The sequence below is a fragment of the Aquarana catesbeiana genome, linkage group LG12 (genome assembly GCF_042186555.1).
Source record: "Aquarana catesbeiana isolate 2022-GZ linkage group LG12, ASM4218655v1, whole genome shotgun sequence".
Classification (NCBI taxonomy): Eukaryota; Metazoa; Chordata; class Amphibia; order Anura; family Ranidae; genus Aquarana; species Aquarana catesbeiana.
In genome coordinates, this window is record NC_133335.1 from 208,039,643 (window position 1) to 208,060,185 (window position 20,543).

At 44.6% G+C, this 20,543-nt stretch overlaps 1 protein-coding gene across 1 annotated transcript in view; it reads right to left on the reverse strand.

Annotated features, from left to right (window-relative positions):
* Positions 1 to 20,543, reverse strand: part of LOC141113463 (fer-1-like protein 4) — a 218,988-nt gene that overhangs the window by 134,418 nt on the left and 64,027 nt on the right. Inside the window, exons 5-8 of the mRNA XM_073606565.1 lie at positions 16,791 to 16,879; positions 15,529 to 15,573; positions 8,930 to 9,085; positions 7,246 to 7,303 (exon numbers count right to left, since the gene is read on the reverse strand). Of these exons, the coding sequence (XP_073462666.1) occupies positions 7,246 to 7,303; positions 8,930 to 9,085; positions 15,529 to 15,573; positions 16,791 to 16,879 (348 nt within the window). The remainder of the gene's footprint in view (positions 1 to 7,245; positions 7,304 to 8,929; positions 9,086 to 15,528; positions 15,574 to 16,790; positions 16,880 to 20,543) is intronic.

The window sequence follows — 20,543 nt, forward strand, 5'->3', positions numbered from 1 at the left end:
AGACATGATACAAGAGATGGTAAGAGACTGTGCGGCTATAATACAAGCGATGAATAGTTACTATGCAGATACCCCAACATCCCAAAAAACAAACATGCACATAGACTTACAGTATCTAAAAAAACTTCAATAATGTATACATAAAGATCTGGTTCACACTCATTGATTGCTCCAGGCTCACTGATTGGTTGTTAAAGGTTAGTACACATCATTAACGATCACTGATTGGTTGCTAGAGGTTACTGCACATTATTACCTCTCACTGATTTGTTGCTATAGGCTATTGCTTATCATTATCACTCACTGATTGGTTGCTAGAAGTTACTGCACATTATTGCTGCTCACTGATTGGTTGCTATGGGTAACTGCTTATAATTATCGCTCACTGATTGTTTGCCAGAGGTTACAGCACATCATTACCTCTCACTGGGTGGCCGGGCAGTATTGTGGTGTGTGATTCAACTGTTGGGGTACAGTTGGTTGGATGGCAGGATGCAGTTTGGGGTGATGGTGGCAGCATTGGGGTGAGAGGCTGAGATCATATCTCCCTTATAATGATAGGGGGTAGTAAATGGAGCCACCCACTGACCTTGAGACTAGGCAGTGCTGGGCATTCCCTCCCATACACGCGTTAGGCAATTAATTTGCCTAATTAGAGAGCTGCCTCTGAGCTGCTTCACAAGACCTCATTCACATGGGCATACTACAGCGTACACCCCATGCGAGGGCCATGTTTGCCTGTATGGGGATGCACGGGTGTTCCTGATGCATTAATTTTACTGATGCACACTGTCTGTGTTCAGAGTCATGCACCCGCAGCTGCACTGCTTTCAAATTGGGATCAGCGGCTGTGTCCATGCAGTTGCTGTATCTCAGTTGACATGAATAAGATTGCCTGCACAGGGATGCAGGGAACACCTGTGCATCCCTATGCGGGCAAACACGGCCCTCACATGGGTGCATGCTGGAGTACGCTCCTGTGAACAAGGCCTTAATGCGCCAGTAATTTTTAAGAAAGCATGCCATGGCCATACTGCTTCATTTAAAGAGAGGATTTGTGCTCAATCAGTTTGGAGGACAAAATATAGGTGGCTGCCGTACTGATAAAGAAATACCTTTACTTCAAGTGGATTAAAATATGTAATACTATAACTATAGGCTCGACAAAATAAAGCATGCAATAACTGAAAAAAAAATCACTTTCTAATAGGGACAAAACAACATTTTTTGTGGAGTGAGGAAGTGTTAGAACTTCTGATAACTTTTTACATTTTTTGTCTGTTCTTTCCTGACCCAGTGACAACGACACCCCATTTATAGTGCTGGTGTTACAAGTACTTCTACACATTCACAGAAAAAGCAGAGCCCAGTTGGGGGACTTTTGGCAGTGGGCCCGCACATCAAGGATCTTGGAGGAAGTAAGTACATATGTACTGCAAGTGTCAGATTCGAAAGGTTGCTTGTGGTAGCAAGAACATATAAAGGATATTTTCTTTTTCATTCTAGGATTCAGTCCCAAAGTTCTGGATATGGTGTGCAAAAGGGGGTGCAGGAAAGCACATCTGACAATTTGGAACTGAACACCGGAATAGAGGGTTGGGTGAATCAGCCATGGGTGAAATATGGGGAGACAAGGAGCAAAACGTATCAGATAGCAGATCCTGTCACTGTATTTAAGGATATTTGTATTTATTTATTTATTTTCCCTTTTATTGGTTGAATTGGATGGACTTGTGTCTTTTTTTCAGCCAGACTATGTAACTATTGAAAAGTACCAAACCTCAAGAATGGGATTTTAAAGGCAATTGAGAAAAAGGAAATAATATAATAAAGAAATTATATATAAAAAATACAAAAATGTATTATCACAAAGTACGAAACATAAAAGCAAAATTCTTATGGAAACAAACCACAAGAAAAATACAGGTACATGCATGGAAAATTTTATACAGTTGTAAACAGAGGTGGTGGAATCCTACTACATAGGCATGAACCATACAACCAGGTAGCCTAGAAGGTGAGTAGTAGTAAAGTCCAGGGACTTTTCTACTACTCACCCTCTAGGCTACCCGGTTGTATGGTTACCCGGTTGTATGGTTCATGCCGATGTGGTAGGATTCCACCACCTCTGTTTACAACTGTATAACGTTTTCCATGCATGTACCTGTATTTTTCTTGTGGTTTGTTTCCATAAGAATTTGGCTTTTATGTTTCGTACTTTGTGATAATAATTTTTTGTATTTTTTATGTCTTTTGCAGGAAGCAACATTTGAAAAGGAGCATAGGTCTTCTAACTGTAAACAATAGGTCCCCGAAAAAAACTTTAAATACGTTTTCAAGAAATATATTGTCTATACAGTATGTTTTCTTAAATTTTTTTAAAAAACTTAAACTTTCTAAAAAAAGTTTCTTTAACTGGTAAACAACGTATTGATATATTTAAATTTGCATGGCAGGGTGCTAAGTGAATTTGGGTGTCGGGTGTCGTTGTCACCATGGGCTGGTGTTGGAAAGGCAGTGTGTTGAAGCGTATGAGTGCTCCTCTGTCCCGGAGACAACTCGGTGGAGGTGGTCCTCCGAGTTGCATTCTGGGAGAGGGTATTTATGGGACAGACGCCATGTTTTAGGGGTTCGTTTTCCAGCCACCTGCTGGCCCTCCTGGCCGACAGGTATGCGTTAGGAGTACCACCTCGTGGTCCTCCGTTTGGGAGGCCTACGCGGCTGCAGTGTGTGGGTGGGCCAGAAGCCTGTCTGGGGCCTACCACAGCAGCAGAGGATGGTCCTGAGCTGTCTATCCAGAGTGAAGAAGCTGGACAACCGAGGAGATCCCAGGGGAGGACCCATCATGGAAGGATCATGCAGAGTGCTGGTCTGGAGAGGGGCCTGGTGACTCGGTTGGAGGACGTATCCTGAAGTAATCTTACTGCATAGTACTGCCGGTTTGGCTTAAAGGTTCAAGTACTGTGTGTGACATTCATCGCAAACCAATACATCCTGTGGCAGAGGATCGTACGGGTTTTATTTCATACAAGTCTGTGGCAGAGACTTTTGTTCGTGCTACGTACTGGCTGCTAGGCAAGTAAGAGAGGCCTATCCAGGCGGGCAAAGATTGAATCCCACAAGGGGAGTGCATTCAACTACAAGTGGTCAATTCCAAAGAATGTTCTAAAGAATACTAAGGAAAGTTTTTGAGCTTCCCTGCAACTTTCCTGCTACTTCCTTTATTACTTGTTCATTAAAGCATTGGAAAATATACTCAAGTGTTTGGTGTCTACATTGTCCAGAGGTAAACTCAACGGGACCCTAGACCCGGTGCCGGTGAAACAGAGGTATTGAGAGTGAAGGTAACAGCCCGCTTTAAACCAGCAGCTCCACCGAGAGTCAGTGCTACATGTGGGGGCGTCGTTCGGGATCAGTTCTCGCAACCTAGAGAAGTGTTTCACCGGGAGTTTACGGTGAGAGCTGGACTTTGTCAATTTCTCAGGAGAAGAAGAGGTTAAAAGTTGCAGGACTTTATTTCTGACTGCATAGGCGGAGGGCGCCAGTAAAAGCCCAGGAGCTTCGTGATCCGAGGAACAAGTGGGAGGAGCCTAGCCTACTTGATACCGCGTGGGACGCGTGTGTGTGTTGGGGCCAGAGAAGAAGAGAGGCCTCGTGATCATGCTGAGAAGATCAGAGTGTGGCCATGTCTTTTTCGGTGATGCAACCAACTGTGGGGCCTAAGATGTTCCCTACCAGCACCGATGCGGGTGCCATGCTGACCGGAACCTTGTTTACAGACACCGGCATTCGTCTGAAACCGCAGGGGAGGTTTGTTCTTTATACAATTGGAGATATTGAAGGACTGCGCATGCTTTGTCACAAGTGTGAAGGACTGGTCATACATCTCCGTCCATTTGTTCGCTGCTCGCAATGTGGAGAATATTTGTTTGTGGTGGAGCAACCTACCATGTTGCCCCGTGCTTATCGTATGGACTGGGCTACAGGTGTCACCACAGTAGAAGCTGCTACTACTGCTGAAAAAGAACGGCAGGCCGTGATTTCGCCTGTTGTCACCGAAATTGTTCCTGAGAGAGATACTGCGGTAACCGACTCATCAGCGGACATTACCTTGATTTCCGCGTCCACTACACCTATCCCTGTTGTACCTGTCCAAAGGAAGGTGGGATACGTAAAGGCTTCCCGCGGCCGTGGTCGAGGCCTACCCCAGAGACTGCCCGAACCGGAGAAGTCCATGTCAGGAACGGGTGAGAGTTCACAGGGGAATGTATCTGGGACTTTGTGTAAATATTTGCTGGCAGAGGAGTTGAGAGATTCGGAGATAGATTCCATGTCGGATCTCTCCGGTGATGATGATTTATTTGAGACGATGTCGCAAGAACTGTTATGGGCCCAGGGTGAAGATGTTGCTTCTGCCTTGACTTTCTCGGAATGGACAGACCTGGATTCTGGGAGAACATCACCTTGTGTGAAGCCACACAGTACTGTTGGGGAGACATTGCCTAAAGTTACTACTTTGTTGCCGACATCCGTCGGGTCTATGGTGAGCAAGTCATTGAACTCTTGTGTGCCCCCTGGTTTGGGGAAAAATAGATCGTTGCCCAAACTTGCACGTTTACAGAGAATACTTAACAAGCGTGTGGCCAGGGAATATGGTTTGGAGTTCCCATATGTTACCCAGGCCATTATGCAAGAGATCGAAGCCAACCGGGAGCTTTGGTACAGTGAAGCTGTTTGGGACTATTTGTCTGTGCCTAAGCCTTTCCGGAAAACTGGATATTCTGTCGCTATGGATGAAAGCTTCAGTGGATGTTTCCTATACTGGAACTATGGTCGGCACTTTCATGCTAACAAGGTGGTCATTTGCAGACCCGGAAAAGATGACATTGTGTACTTTATCACTACAGTGGATAAACAAGGAAAATCACTGACATTGCCAGATCCTCGGTTCTACTGGTGATTATGGATAAAGAACTGTGGGGTATGTAGATAGATAGTGACAGTGTTCAGAGATCTTCGTGATCAAGATTTGATGTTCATCTCAGTGTTTCTAAATCCAAGGACTTCTTTTTGCTAGCCGGATTTCCTTATTGAAAGGATTGATTTACCCAAGAAGGGATGGACTTCTAAAGTTTCTTTAGTTTGTTTCTTTAAGAGGAGAAATTATACGGGAAGAAAGTGTCATTCTCCTGCTGGAATGAGACTTTGCTCCCAAACTGTTATTGAGGATATTGTACATATTTAGTGTGTGTCTAAGAGCCCTTGCACACTGGGGCGGTTTGCAGGCGCTATTGCGCTAATAATAGCGCCTGCAAACCGCCCCGAAAGTGCCGCTGCTGTCATCCCAGTTTGAAAGCCCCGAGGGCTTGCACACTGGAGCGATGCGCTGGCAGGACGGTAAAAAAAGTCCTGCCAGCAGCATCTTCGGAGCGGTGAAGGAGCGGTGTGTATTCCGCTCCTTTACCGCTCCTGCCCATTGAAATCAATGGGACGGCGCGGCTATACCGCCGGCAATGCGCCTCTGCAGAGGCGCTTTGCGGTGGTATTTAACCCTTTCTCGGCCGCTAGCGGGGGGTAAAACCGCCCCGCTAGCGGCCGCATACTGACGGTAAAACGCCGCTAATAATAGCGGCGTTTTACCGCCGACGCCGCCCCCCGCCCCAGTGTGCAAGGGCTCTAACTTTGTTTTTTTTCAGGAGCAATTGGATCCTCCATCAAGCTGTTAGGATTTTCAGCTAGATAGATAGTGGGGTTGTGACAGTCATAATGTGATTTTGTTTGCGGATGTGAACATACTGTTATATAAATGTTAAAACTGTATATCTCTATACTGTCTCTCCTTCTTCTTTGCCCTTATCCAAGTTTTAAGCTCAAATACCTGCTCTCAGGCTTGGGAGTTATTATTATTTTTTTGACAGACGTTGAGGACAACGTCTATTGTAGTGGGGGGGAGTATGTAGCGCTGGTAGATTTTTCAACCTACCGCTGATAGGTAAATTTTGTGGGTTGCTCGTTAGGTGAAGTTAGATTTGCCTATGTTCCAGCTTGGCTGAGTTGCGTGTAGTTCCACACTGTGCCGGTGGGTGTCGTTGTCACCATTGGCTGGTGTTGGAAAGGCAAGGTGTTGAAGCGTATGAGTGCTCCTCTGTCCCGGAGACAACTCGGTGGAGGTGGTCCTCCGAGTTGCATTCTGGGAGATGGTATTTATGGGACAGACGCCATGTTTTAGGGGCTCGTTTTCCAGCCACCTGCTGGCCCTCCTTGCCGACAGATATGCGTTAGGAGTACCACCTTGTGGTCCTCCGTTCGGGAGGCCCACGCGGCTGCAGTGTGTGGGTTGGCCCAGAAGCCTGTCTGGGGCCTACTACAGCAGCAGAGGATGGTCCTGAGCTGTCTATCCAGAGTGAAGAAGCTGGACAACCGAGGAGATCCCAGGGGAGGACCCATCATGGAAGGATCATGCAGAGTGCTGGTCTGGAGAGGGGCCTGGTGACTCGGTTGGAGGACGTATCCTGAAGTAATCTTACTGCATAGTACTGCCGGGTTGGCTTAAAGGTTCAAGTACTGTGTCTGACATTCATCGCAAACCAATACATCCTGTGGCAGAGGATCGTACGGGTTTTATTCCAAACAAGTCTGTGGCAGAGACTTTTGTTCGTGCTACGTACTGGCTGCTAGTGAGAGAGGCCTATCCAGGCGGGCAAAGATTGAATCCCACAAGGGGAGCGCATTCAACTACAAGTGGTCAATTTCAAAGAATGTTCTAAAGAATACTAAGGAAAGGTATTTGAGCTTCCCTGCAACTTTCCTTCTGCCTCTTTCCTGCTACTTCCTTTATTACTTGTTCATTAAAGCATTGGAAAATATACTCAAGTGTTTGGTGTCTACATCGTCCAGAGGTAAACTCAACGGGACCCTAGACCCGGTGCTGGTGAAACAGAGGTATCGAGAGTGAAGGTAACAGCCCAGTTTAAACCAGCAGCTCCACCGAGAGATAGTGCTATATATTATATATATATATATATATATATATATATATATATATATATATATATATATACACACACACACACACACTTTTTTTTTAATATCATATTTTTTTTTACCATACTGAGCAAGGGGATGGTATTCCACTACACCAAACAGTATTGTCTATGATGCAGTGTTTTTCTTTAGTAAAAAAAAAAAAAAACATTAGATGTAAAATTCACTTAGCACCTTGCCATGCAGATCTCAGTACTATACCTGAAAATTTCTTGGTTTTGGGTTGGCTGCAAAATCTCTCACGGGAACACTGCAACGACTGCAAAAAGAAAGAAATATGAACTTGTATGGTGGCCATCCAAGCAGTTATGATAATGTCTCGGTTACGGTTATCATTTTCATTATAGGTACTGCATATACTTTTGTGATAAAATATAAAATAATAATAGTCGTTACTTTTAGGATGTGTTAGAGAACCTGCAAACCTGACCTACATTAATTTAAGAAGACCATCAGTAGGAATGTAATAGCCTTTAGGAAACCGTACAACATTTGAAGCAGTAGCTTTTGACATTAAAAGTTCAATAATGTAAGTATAGTATTTCTGGGGTTACTAAAGCTTCGTACACACAGTACAATTGTTGGCAGGGGATTGTCTGTTGACAGACTGTTGTCCTAAAATCTTACCATTAGTATGCTCTTTTTGACAATTGTTGTCCAACTTTCGGCCAACAAATGTTGGATGACAGGCTAGTACATTTTCGGCGGACAACGGTTTGACGTCAGATTTTCGTATGGTCAGTACACAAATCCGTCACACAAAGGTCGAAAGTAAAAACAAGCATGCTCGGAATCAATGCTCACCAAACACGAAATTAGCAGAAGGGGCCCAAAGGGTGGCGCTCAAGAGCTGAAATTCCTCGTAGTACGTCAACAATTGTGTACCATTAGTATGCAAGACAAGATCCTGGCACATGCCCTTTTGACAAAAATCAGATTGGCCAACAATCATATCGTGTGTATGAGGCATTAGACTTACAGCTGGGCCTCTCCACTGCGAGAAGTGAAAGAAGCTGTATGTTCAGTAAAAATAGCTCTGATATTTCTATCCAGGCTACTTTCCTTTAAAGTGACAGTACACCCAAAAGAGATATTTTAGACACTTTGACCCTGGTTAACTGAGTCAACCCCTGGATTCTTATATGCCTTGGATACGCCATCGGCCCACCTGAGAGTTTTGGGTGTTCCTGCCCACCTTTGTGTTGTCCTGCACCACCTGCTATATTTTCTATCAACTAAAATAAACATCCAGCAGCAAAGGTGGGGGTCTATCATAATTGGCACAGTAAGCATGCAGACCCGGGAACGCAAAGATCTCACCAATGGAGTTTTGGAGAAATATAAGAAACCAGCAAGTGTTTTATCCCCCTAACATCTACCAAGAACTAAAATATCAGTTCTGAGTGGAATGATCCTTTAGGTCAGGGATTAAAAACTTTCTAAACAAAGGGCCAGTTTACTGTGCTTCAGACTCTCTGGGGGCCTGAATGAAGCCACTGTGAGTAGAAAATGCTTTGGCATAAATGGGAGTATGCAATGCCCCATCATTGGTACTTGTTGGCATCAGGGGAAGGATTAGTGCCCTATCTTTTGGTGTCAGTGGGAGAAATAGTGTTCTATTGTTGATGTCAGTCTGAGGAAAAGACCCTTGTATTAGGAAGGAGGAGGAATAGTGCCAATCGTTGATATCAGGGGAAGGAATAGTGCCCCATTAGTAATGTCAGAGGAAGGAAGGGTGCCCCATTGTTGATGTCCAAAGGCCAGATAAAGGCAAGCAAAGGGCCGCATCTGGCCCCTGGGCTGCAGTTTGGAGACCACTGCTTTAGGTTATACATTTGGCAGTAATAGATGTATTTAATTACCAAATAATTCAAGCTACTGTTACCTCAGAACAGGAGTAAAGCTGATGCCAGAAATCTCAATTTCCGATTCATCGTAGGAATCATCATCATCATCTTCATCATCATCAGATCGTTTCACCAGCTTCTTCCCAATATTAACGGCAGCAATATCTTTCTTGCGAGCGTCTTCAGCTTCCGCACTGAAGACAAGAGGATGAGATACATAATCTTCTACACTGTGTGTCAGAATTATTTGCCACTCACTACAAGGACAGCCATGGTGCTTGCTTATTGGTAATCGAGTTGCCCATGGAGATATGAATTATGGCTTATGTTCTTGATCATTTCTTATGTCAATTCCGATGAGGAGTGTAATGTTTTCAATATTAATAAACAAGTTCAGATGAGTATGACTAACTACTACTAGTTATTTTGACATGTATTTTTTGCTGATGGTAAACTGTGCTTAGCTATGTTTTTCATCATAACGTATTTCAAATAGCTCAGCTTCACTTTTTTTCTTTTTTTTTTTATCCAACAAAATTTTTATTGAATTTGCAGAAAAAACATTACAAACATTGTATTCAAGACCATATGGTACATCTGCATAGTACACAATCCAGTTAACAATCATCAGCACGAATGTATCATCAATAACACATTATCCCAGTTATAGCCAATCTTAATCTGTACTTCACCCGACATTGATTCCCAGTAACCTGTCAGCCACTAGTTCCAAAGGAGCCAATCCCGGCACATCTAACCATGGTGCCCATCATTTTTTGAATTTTTGCATGCTTCCTTTATGCTGATATATCAACCTTTCCAGTCTCAGAGTTGCGTTAATGTTATCAGTCCATTCTTTAATAGTCGGGGGCTTCTCAGACTTCCAGTGAGTCATGATTAGTTTTGTAGCTTGAAAAAGTGCTCTATGTACAGCTTCTCTACTGTGTCCTTCCCACTCATACTCCTCCAGAGCCCCCAAGAGACATGATCTAGGGTCCTGTGGAAGATTCACATTAAAGACTGAGTTGACGTTCCGCACCACTCCCGCCCAAACGTATGTAGTTTGGGACACCTCCACAACATATGTATAAGGTCCCCGTGATCTCGTTTGCATCTTGTACAGGTCGGTTCAGCCTGCAGATTCATTAGGTGTAGCCTGTGAGGGGTATAGTACGTTCTCAACAATATATATATTTGAGTAAGTTTTTGGGACACATTAAGTGAACAAAGGTTCACCACCTGAAAGATCTCCTCCCACTGATCCCCGTCCAGCTGTCCCACCTCTGCCTCCCATTTTTCCCTTACCTTCAGGGGATGCTGCTTCATCATGGATTGCAACAGGATGGCATAGCATTGAGAGATAAATCCTTTAGATGAGCCAGCATCCCCCAGAGGGTTAAATACCGAATTTGAGGACAAATGCCACTCCGAGGACTGGCCTTGAGCCACCACCGCATGTCTAAGTTGCATATAATAGAAATGCATCCAGGGAGGCAGATTATACGCTTCCTTCAGGTCAGCAAATGTACGTAACACCCCATTCCTAAATATATGTTTAATGTGTGTAACTCCGAATTCCTTCTACCTAGCTCCACACTGTAATTTGGCCAATTCCACATAAGTGTCATTATGCCAGATGGGACTATACTCTGTGTAGCCATCCGCATTCTGGAGGTATTTGGACTTATTCTACACCTTTTGTACCAGACAAAGAGTTGGGTATTTTTTGTGTGGTTTAGTGAAGGCCAAGGCTTCCAGAGCCATGTGAATCGGACCCCTACCTACTGTGTGAATCATTAGCTTATGGGTCGAGTTTTGAGATGGTACAAATGTGCCTATTAAGTGTTGTAATTGGTCGGCTAAGTAATACAACCATGGATTGGGCAATGCCAGTCCACCGCTGTCTTTGGGTCTCTGTAAATGTTCTAACTTGATCCGGGCATTAACTATATGGAATACCTTTAAGGGAATAACCATGGGAGTATTATGGAGGAAGTAAAGTAATTGCGGCATAAGAATCATTTTTATTAGGTTTACTCTACCTGCTACTGACAGAAAGAGGGAGTTCCAAGTTCTAATTTAGTCCCTAAATCGCTGTAGAAGGGGATAAATGTTTAAGTGGATGAAATCCCTAGGCTCACCGTCTGTGAGACATCTCCATCCAATAGGAACAGAGCAGACTTTGACCAATTTATGAGTAGACCCGAGAACCTCCCAAATTTGCATATGGTCGACATGGCCTCTCGAAGGGAGAGGTCAGTGTCTCCAAGTAAAAGCATGGTATCATCAGCATATAACATGACTTTTTCCTGCATGCCTCCATAACAGAAACCAGTGATGTGCCGATTTGCCCTGATCCCGATTGCCAATGGCTCAATAGCCAGCGCAAAGAGGAGGGGAGACAGGGGACATCCCTGCCTTGTGCCCCTCCTCAACGTGAAGCTCGGGGAAAGAAAGCCAGACACCCTGACAGCGGCCACTGACTGGCTGTAAAGGAGTTTGACCCAAGAAATGTAGTTCGGACCGAACCCAAACTTTTGCAGTACCGACCATAAGTAGTCCCAGTCTATGCTGTTGAACGTTTATATATCTCCATGGGGATCCCGTCTTCCCCTGGTGCTTTGCAGTTAGGGAAGGAGCTGACCGCAGCCTGTAGTTCTTCTACTGTAAGTAGGCTCTCCAAGTCTGCACGCTGACCCTCGTTTAAGTCAATCTGCCCCAAGTACTGCTCTAGATCGTCTGAAGTGTAGGATGTACCCGGACTGTACAGGTCTTTGTAAAAACCAGCCAGTTCCTGCAAATACCTTCTCTGGTGTACTAACTATGTTACCCTTCTTAGCCCTAATGGCACCTATGGTAGGTGACTTCTGATAGGAATTCGCAATCCACGCCAACAGGCGGCCAGTTTTCTCGCTCTCCTCAAAGAATGCCTGTTTAGCAAAGAACCTATTCTTTTTGGCCAAGGAGGATAGCAGTTGATGATATGCAGAAAGAGCTGCCTGCCAGGCCTCCCTAGTCGAGTCCGAAGGGTCCGCAATATATACTTGCTCCATTTCCTGGACTCTGGATTCTACTTCGGTTTTAAGAACAGAAGAAGCATGTTTAACTTTATTCATTTCAGTGATCAGTACTCCCCTCAAATAGGCCTTCAAGGGAACCCTACTGCCCAACAATGGAATCATTTGGATCCTGGGTGTGAATGAACTCACGCATGCTCCCCACTATCCCCTCATGAGAGCGGAACAGTTTCAGCTAAAAGGCATTACATTTCCAAGGGGCTTTAGTTAATGTAACTATTGGGGCTATTGCAATCCTTATAACCACCGGAGAGTGGTCGGATACACTGCGGGGCTTGTGTATCATGTCAGACACAAACGGGAGCATGTTTAAGCTACACACCCCCAGATAAATTCTGGACAGGCTGCCATGTGGTTTGGAGAAACAAGTAAACTGTCTGACCCCGGGGTTCCGGTGTCTCCAGATATCCACCCAGCCCACCTGCAACAACCGTGCCAGGGTACCCCCCTGGAGAGGGCAGAGGGTCCGGGGCCTGGGTGTCTATCCTTAACTGGGTTCAGACAGCAATTAAAGTCCCCCCGTCACCAACAACGGTGCGTCAGGCCTGCCATCCGAAAATGTAAGCAGAGACCTAAGCACTGCCGCCGTGAAGGGAGGAGGGATGTAGAGCTAGCACACATGTCAATGTATCAAACCTGCAGTGGATAAAAACATAGCGAACCTCAATATCTATTTCACTTGCAAATTCTTCATAGTCTAGAGTTCCGTGAATCAACACATTCACCCTCCTAGAGTAGGAAGTGTGTGTGGAATGATAGGCCTTCCCCACCCAGGAGTATCTCAGAAAACTCACGGTGTCTGCAGTCAAGTGGGTCTCCTGAAAACAAAGTACTCCAGGGATGTATTTCTTCAAGCACATACGAATCATGGTGCGCTTTAAGGGGGAGTGGAGACCCCTAACGTTCCAAGATACTATAGGGATGTCTGCCATGTCTTACGGTGATCAGTGTTCGGTGACTGGAATCGTGCTTGTAAGTGTGCGGGTTGGTGTAACTACATCCAGGCAGTGGCTCCTCCGGTCCCAGTGCATACAATAATAATTATAAGGTCTTGACCATCTGGCTATTCAACTACTCTGCTTTTTCCCCGTGCCTATAAATTCTTCCCCACTGTCCTGTGCTGGTAACTTCGCACTCTGCCAACATGGCAACTTTAACATTCTCAGCAATCATCCATCGCTCATTTTTTTTTTAAATAAACATCTGTATGCTCAACTTTTGGTCCAATTCACTCTCTTCACTTTGTGTAGGAATATTATGTCCCCCAGCCAAAGAATATCTTTCAATTTGTAGAGAGGGTATTTTTCTTTTGTCCAAAGTATCAGTCAGGATTGCTGTTGTCATTCTGTTCAGCTCCTAAAAAATAATTTCCGTGGATAGCTCAATCTTCCTCCATTGGCGCCTGTCTTTTCAGTGCCTGCTCATTCCTTTCCAACTAGGTAGCAGCCTCCTTAGCGGATTCAAAGAACTGTGCCTGACCTCTCACCACTATCCGGAGTTTCGCCGGGTACAACATGGCATATGGAAGTTGTAGAAGCCGCAGCCTGCGTTTGACATCCATGAATTTGGCTCTGCGTCTCTGGACTTCTGCCGAAAAGTCTGGGCAAAAGAACACCCGGGTACCATTGTGTAAAATATTTGCCTTTTCACGTGCGTGACGCAGCACAGCTTCCCTGTCCCTGTAATGGAGGATTCTCGCCAAAATGGATCTGGGGGGGCCCCCTGGTGGAGGCGGGCGTGAAGGCACTCTGTGGGCGCGTTCCACCGCGAAAAAGGGAGAAAAGGCGGTTTTGCCAAAAATTTCAGTCAGCCAGTTTTCAACATATGTAGTGCGGTCCCTACCCTCCACTCGCTCAGGCAACCCCACTATGCGAACATTGTTTCGCCTTAAGCGATTTTCCATGTCCTCTGCACGATCGTTTGCTTCCTTGGCTAGCTGCAATGCTGCTCTGGTGTCCTGCACCATGGGTGGCAACTGATCATCCATGTCACTTACCCTACTTTCCACAGCAGTGGTGCGCTTGCGTATCTTTTGCATGTCCTGCCTTAATAATGACACATCCTCTCTCAGGCCCCCAAACTGTTCCTTTAGAGTGTTAACAGAGGCTGTACAATTATTTACAGCCCTAAGGATATTAGCTAAAGTTGGTTGCACAATGTTCTGTTCTGCTGAGCTGTGTGGTTCTCCAGGTGTGTGGGCTGTCTGCTCCCCCTCCACCTCACCCCAGTGTACAGGGAGAGTGTCTGCTTGCATGTCCTCCTGCAGGTGCTGTAGCCCCTCAGAGCGGGATGGCTGCTCTGTCCCCAGAGTCCCGGACATCTTTTGTGCATAGTATAGCATGTCTCTAGGGGCTTCTCTACCACTGGGTTTGAGTGTCTTACTTGATTTGAGACTGGCGTCCCTCATTTTGTCCTGTCCGCGTGGTGTGTTCTTCACTGAAGACACCGCGGCGCCATTTTGGATTTCCAGGCCCGCGATCTCCATCTGTCCTATACGGAACTTTCCCCTGGTGCAAAAAGCCGGCGGATGTTCCCCTGGGGTCTACGGATTGTACCCGTGCTGCATAGGGTGATTTAAAGTTGGTATGTGGGCTGGGGGAGGATCGGTTACCGGATCACTGCCGGCAGCTGTGGGAGATGCGTCCTCTCACATGCCTGACTTGGCCACGCCCCAGCTCAGCTTCACTTTATTGCACAATTCCACTTATTTGAGCTGTTTAAGACTATATGATTCAGGAGAAAACTGGGCTAGGGAGGGACTTTCCACCAGGGCTAGTATAAATCATTTTGATTAGATTGGTGGTCCTGAGTGGAGATACTCCCCCATTCAGACCTCAACAAGAGTGGGACCCGCAGTTAGTGACACCTGGTGGGTCTTACATAGCTACCTGCTCACCATTCAGACCTCTGATCACAGAACTGACGGAAGACTACCACCATTGACTCCCTTTGTGGTATTAGGTCACCAAATGACACCAAGGAAGTCAATGCTGGCAGAATACAAAACTGTGAAATGTATTGTGCTCATTTGTTAAATGATAACGAATGAATGATAAGGATCATTTGTGATCATTCGTGATAAGGATCATTTGTGATGGGATGGGATTTTATTTTATTGTCAATAAAGGGGAGCCTGTGTAATTTTTGTCATCTTGTTAGGCTCATAAAGTATTTTTTCATTGTTCATCTTATACAATCCTCCTTTTCAGCATATACTGTAAATGTAAAAAAGTATAATAAACAAAGTTAATTAACTACTACCTTTTAGTTCTGACTTTTTTCCATCATGCTTTGTCAACAGTGAGCTAAAGTTTTCTATAGTACAATGTTCTACTGAATCTACAGACCTACAACTCTCCCAAAGAAAGCAGCAAAATTTGAAGATTTCTAGATGGTTGGATCAGATACTTCCAATGCTTATATTAGCATGGGTTGTGAACGTTAGATACCAAATATCAAAATTTGTCAGCAGTGTGTAAAATGAATCAGAATGATATAAACTCACTGAAGAAGGTAAGGTTTGTCCTCTAGGTTAAAAACTGTACAGTTGCCATACTTACAGATCCTCTTCTTGAAAGTTCACATTCCGAATAATGTAGTCTGAGCTGTAAAATAAAGATGAAAATGTATGTTCATGATCTTTGAATACAAACATAAGTAAGTTTGTTCAAATGTTTTAAAGGGAAAAATTATAATTTTGGGGGTAAACTTTATTTTGTAAGTTTATATCTATTTTAAACTCTTTTAGTTTTACTGCTTATGAAAACATAATATTACAAATAGGTACAGTATTTAATATTGGGTGTACCCATGATACTGCTGTTACAAAGAATTTTGAGTTTCCTGAAGGGAGACAACAGCAGAGGCTGTTTGCCTTCAGAATCTAAAGACTAACATAGATGGTGTGATTTTCTTTCCTGCAACGCTCCTGCTAAGCTATGGTGTTCTCCCAGGCAGTGCGGGGGGGGAGGGGGGCATGAGGAGCCGTCCCTGCCAGGAGAACACAGTGATTATTGCTAGCAGCTATAGCTGCTGGCAGTAATTGCTTCCTAAAAATCTGACATGCTGGTTGTACCCAAGTCAATCAATGGATCGACTTGGGTACAATCAGCCTGCCCATACATAGTTTGGATCTTGGCCAGTCCCTATTGAACCGGTTGAGATTTGAACTGTCTACGGCTGGCTTAACACAGTGGGGGGAGGGGGAGGCAGATATATCTAGTAGAGGACATCTTTTAAGTTATGTATATTAAATGTGAAATGTACTGTATATATAAAAACATTTGAAACATTAAACATGCCAATTAGTGTTTTAGAAAATGTCAAAAACCCCTTTGAGAAAAATATTGCTGTCAGGGCTGGGCTCAGCCCTTCCTTCTCTGAGCTGGCCGCTCAGCTGTCGGCTAATTGCCAGCTCCTATCTCTCCACAGTTACTCAGCTGTTGATGATATCCTGCTCGTCAGTCCTGCCTACTTAAGCAGTCCAGTCCAGAGGAACTCTGCCTTCGCCTTGGTCAACATCACAGAAACTATCTCCTGCGATCCTGTTCAAGACTTGCTTTGCTGACATCCCCTTCTGGCTCCAGATCCTGCTTGCTGTTCCACTACATTGATACCTGACTTCTGGCTTGGCTGACTATTCGTTCTGGTTACCGAACTTTGGCTAGGTTTTGACTATGTTTGTTCTTTTTACTTTTATTATTAAACAAATGTGATTTAACTGTACTTCTGTCTCGGCCTAATTTCATGGCTTCTGACAATTGCACAACGTTCACAGACCAAAAATGTGCTAACATTACATAATAAGTTTCTTTGAACTTACTGGTCTTCTGCACTAAAAAAGTCATTTCCCACCCAGGATCCTGCTGCTCCATCTGGTGGCTGATACCGAATATCCAACTCAACATAAATCTGTAGCGGGAGGGAGAAAAGACAGCATAAAAAACTATTAATATAAGAATTATGTGTTTCTATGCTTTAATGAGTTGCCACTTTAGATTTAACTCTAGGTAGACTGGAATGAAAAAAACTCAATTCAGCCAGTGGATATTCTTGGTCTTCCAGGATGAATGATGTCCAACCATCAGTCAACCCAGAAGGCTGAAAACATATGTTGGGTACAAGTCCATATAAAGCTGGCTATCCAGTGTAATCTTGGCAAAAAATCCTTTATTGCTTACATATAAAATTACACAGCATCAAAAATGCAACACGTTTTTCAGTTTACACAATCAGCCTTTCTCATAGGGATGTTATGAGGAAAGCTGTGTAAGTTGAACATTTTTTAATGCTGTCCATTTTATATGTAGCCAATAAAGGAATTGTTGCCACACAGTGTAGCTGGCTTCATACATTATGGGCTTATGCTTTGGGAGTTGAACACCCCAGCCAGAGCACCGGTCTCCAGCATTTGAATCCTGTCTATAGCAGCTGAGCCTGGGTAAGGTCTGCTATACGATGAGTACAGGGTGTTGTGGATCTCATTTCACCACGGCACCCTACACTCACAGTTTAATGATGAAGATGGCAGCGCTGATGTCATCACATCAGTACCACTTTCTGCACCACTGAGGACTGCCCACCACTGTGAGAAGGTCCAAAGGAGAAGAGGACCCTGTGCATGACCTGACTGGCCCACCAACTTCAAAATAAGGAAAAAATACAGCAGGGGGAGGGGGGGGGCACTGGGGAGGTGGTTAGGGTGAGCCCATAGATGGACTTCAAGAATATTTATTCTTATGTGAAGTCTTCAAAGAATAATCTTTAGATGACACATCAAAATGCCTCCCATGACAAAGGAACCTATATGCTCAGATATTTAGCTATGATATGAGCAGTGGCGTATCCAAGGTATGGCAGACATGGCAAGTGCCATGGGCGCCATGGGAGGGGGGGGGCGGCACGAAAAAAAAAAAATCACACCCGTCCTCTTGCAGCCGCCTCCCCCACTAATATAGCCCCCGGCAGCGGCACGGCACTTCATTTGCAAGTAGCTACTTGGTCTGGCAGTGGGGAGGGGAGCAACAGATGCCCCCATGCTTGCCCATTAATGTGACTGTCCAGAGCCGGTCTACCCTATGTAACTGGCGGAGGCGGAGCCTAAAGCTCCGCCTACCCACCTCTGCGCAGCATCATCTTCTCCCTGAGCGCGAGCCGGTGGCATTTCTCGACAGGACACCGGGTCTGTGAGGTGAGGTCGGTGAGGAGGAGAACTGGCTGGAGAAGAGAGGCGACTTGGAAAATCGGATGAAGGGGAACCCCCAGGCAGTAGGTACTACACAACAATCTTATCATCATCATCATGTGCAATTGTGCCAGTGCCAACTGCCAAGCAGCCAATCAAATATAGTGCTCAATATGGATTAAATAAATTATAATTATGCATAGCCGTAGATATCATAAATAAAGTGATTTGTGCAAGTAGTACCTGCTGTTGCACAAATCACTTTATTACACTTTATTTATGATATCTATGGCTATGTATAATTATAATTATATATTTAATCCATATTGAGCACTATATTTGATTGGCTGCTTACTTCTGCTTGGGCCTGGGCATGGCACATGATGACTTAGGCTACTTTCACACTGGGTCGGTGCACCACTGGTGGTAAAATGCTGCTAATTTTAGAGGCGCTTTACCATCATTTTTGCGGTGCTATTTGGCCGCTAGCGGGGCGCTTTTAACCCCCGCTAGCAGCCGAAAAAGGGTTAAAACTGCCCACAAAGCGCCGCTGCAGCGGCGCTGCCCACTGATTTCAATGGGCAGGGGCGCTTCAGGAGCGGTGTTACTACATTTATGGGTGCTGATGTGACCTCATTTATGGGTGCTGATGTGACCTCATTTATGGGTGCTGATGTTACCGCATTTATGGGTGCTGATGTTACCGCATTTATGGGTGCTGGTAAGGCCGCATTTATGGGTGTTGATATTACTGCATTTATGGGTGCTGACGTTACTGCATTTATGGGTGCTGGTAAGGCCGCATTTATGTTTTGACAGGGGCGCAGTTTCAGTGCTTGCCATAGGCGCCATTTTCACTAGATACGCCTCTGGATATGAGTAGTCATAAACATAGTTAAGGGGCAGTGACTGAATTCTGCAAGCAAAGAACAACTAAACCGTGACTAACCCAAGAACACTATACTCTTTATTAGAAAAGGCCCTTTACACATTGAAAGAAAAATACCTAACAGACAATGGGCCTGTGTAAATAAACTATTGAATCTGCAGAAGGCAAACATACAACACACAGAGAGCAAACTTCAGCATACTCTCACAGCATTATACCATGTGCAGACCATGTGCCTAAAACATAAAGTAGCAGCTCAGTATAAATCTGCTACATAACACGATTTGGAGGCTGAATTTGTTTTCCTCTCCTAGGGTGACAACACTCACTTAGTATACTGTATCTTTGGATATGTAGTGTTGTCACCCAAGGACAGGTCTATAAACACCTCCCTCTTGCTTCCACTCTTAAATGTCCGAAATTTTGTATGAAATAGGAATTTTCGTTAGGTTTGTTAACTTTTCGTGACAATTACGAAATTTCATATTTCGTACAAAATTCGGAAGCATGGCAATTCGTATTTTGGATCCTCCCGAATGTACGAATTTACGGAAACTAATCGCACATGTCTAGGGGTCACCATTTTCCCGTCCGTCTCCCGTGGGGGGGGGGGTGCAAGGATCTCCGCCTTCCTGTCTCTCTCCCGCAAGCCCCCAAAATATTGAGCACCAGCCGCCACTGATCTAATACATTAATATTACCAGTCCTTAGATATTGGGACTGCATTTGTTTTTTTCTTGGATTTTTTACCTTTATTTTCATTTGATAATCCTGACAGTAATACACATTCTTTTCTAGGGTAGCAGCATCTAAGCTTCTAACTTCAGCTTGTTCAGTTAAGCTTTGATGACAATAAAACCTAGAAGCTGATTGATTACTATGCACAGCTGCACCAGATTCTGTGTGCACCAGTTTTAGTTAATCTCCCCCAATAGGACTGGGCTACTGCACATTTTCCTCTCTGTGTTTTCAATAGCATAGGTATTTAGTAGTCCACAGAGTGAATTGGGAACATTGTAATTGTAATCTTCACTGGTTCTCATCCTACTTTTCCAACCGCACTTTTAGCATTACTTACTATTCTACTTCCTCCTCTCCTCTTCCTTTCTCTGACGGGGTCTCCCAAGGTTCTGTCCTTGGACCTCTGATATTTTCGATCTAGACGACCTCCCTGTGTCAGCTGATAGCCTCCCATGGCTTCCAATGCCATCTCTAGGATGATGACACCCAAATGTATCTCTCTACCCCTCAGCTCACTCCTTCCATCTCCTCACTTATCACTAATTTACAAACAGACATAGCAGCCTGATGTCACATCACATCACATTTCTCAAACTCAATCTATGCAAAACCGAGTTTATAATATTTCCTCCTCCACATGCTACTTCTCCTGATTTCAATGCCAAGATTGATGGCACAACTATCAACCCGTCCCCGCATGCCAAGGTTCCAGGTGAAATCATGGATTCTGAACTATCCTTTTGCCCCTTGTCCAATCACTG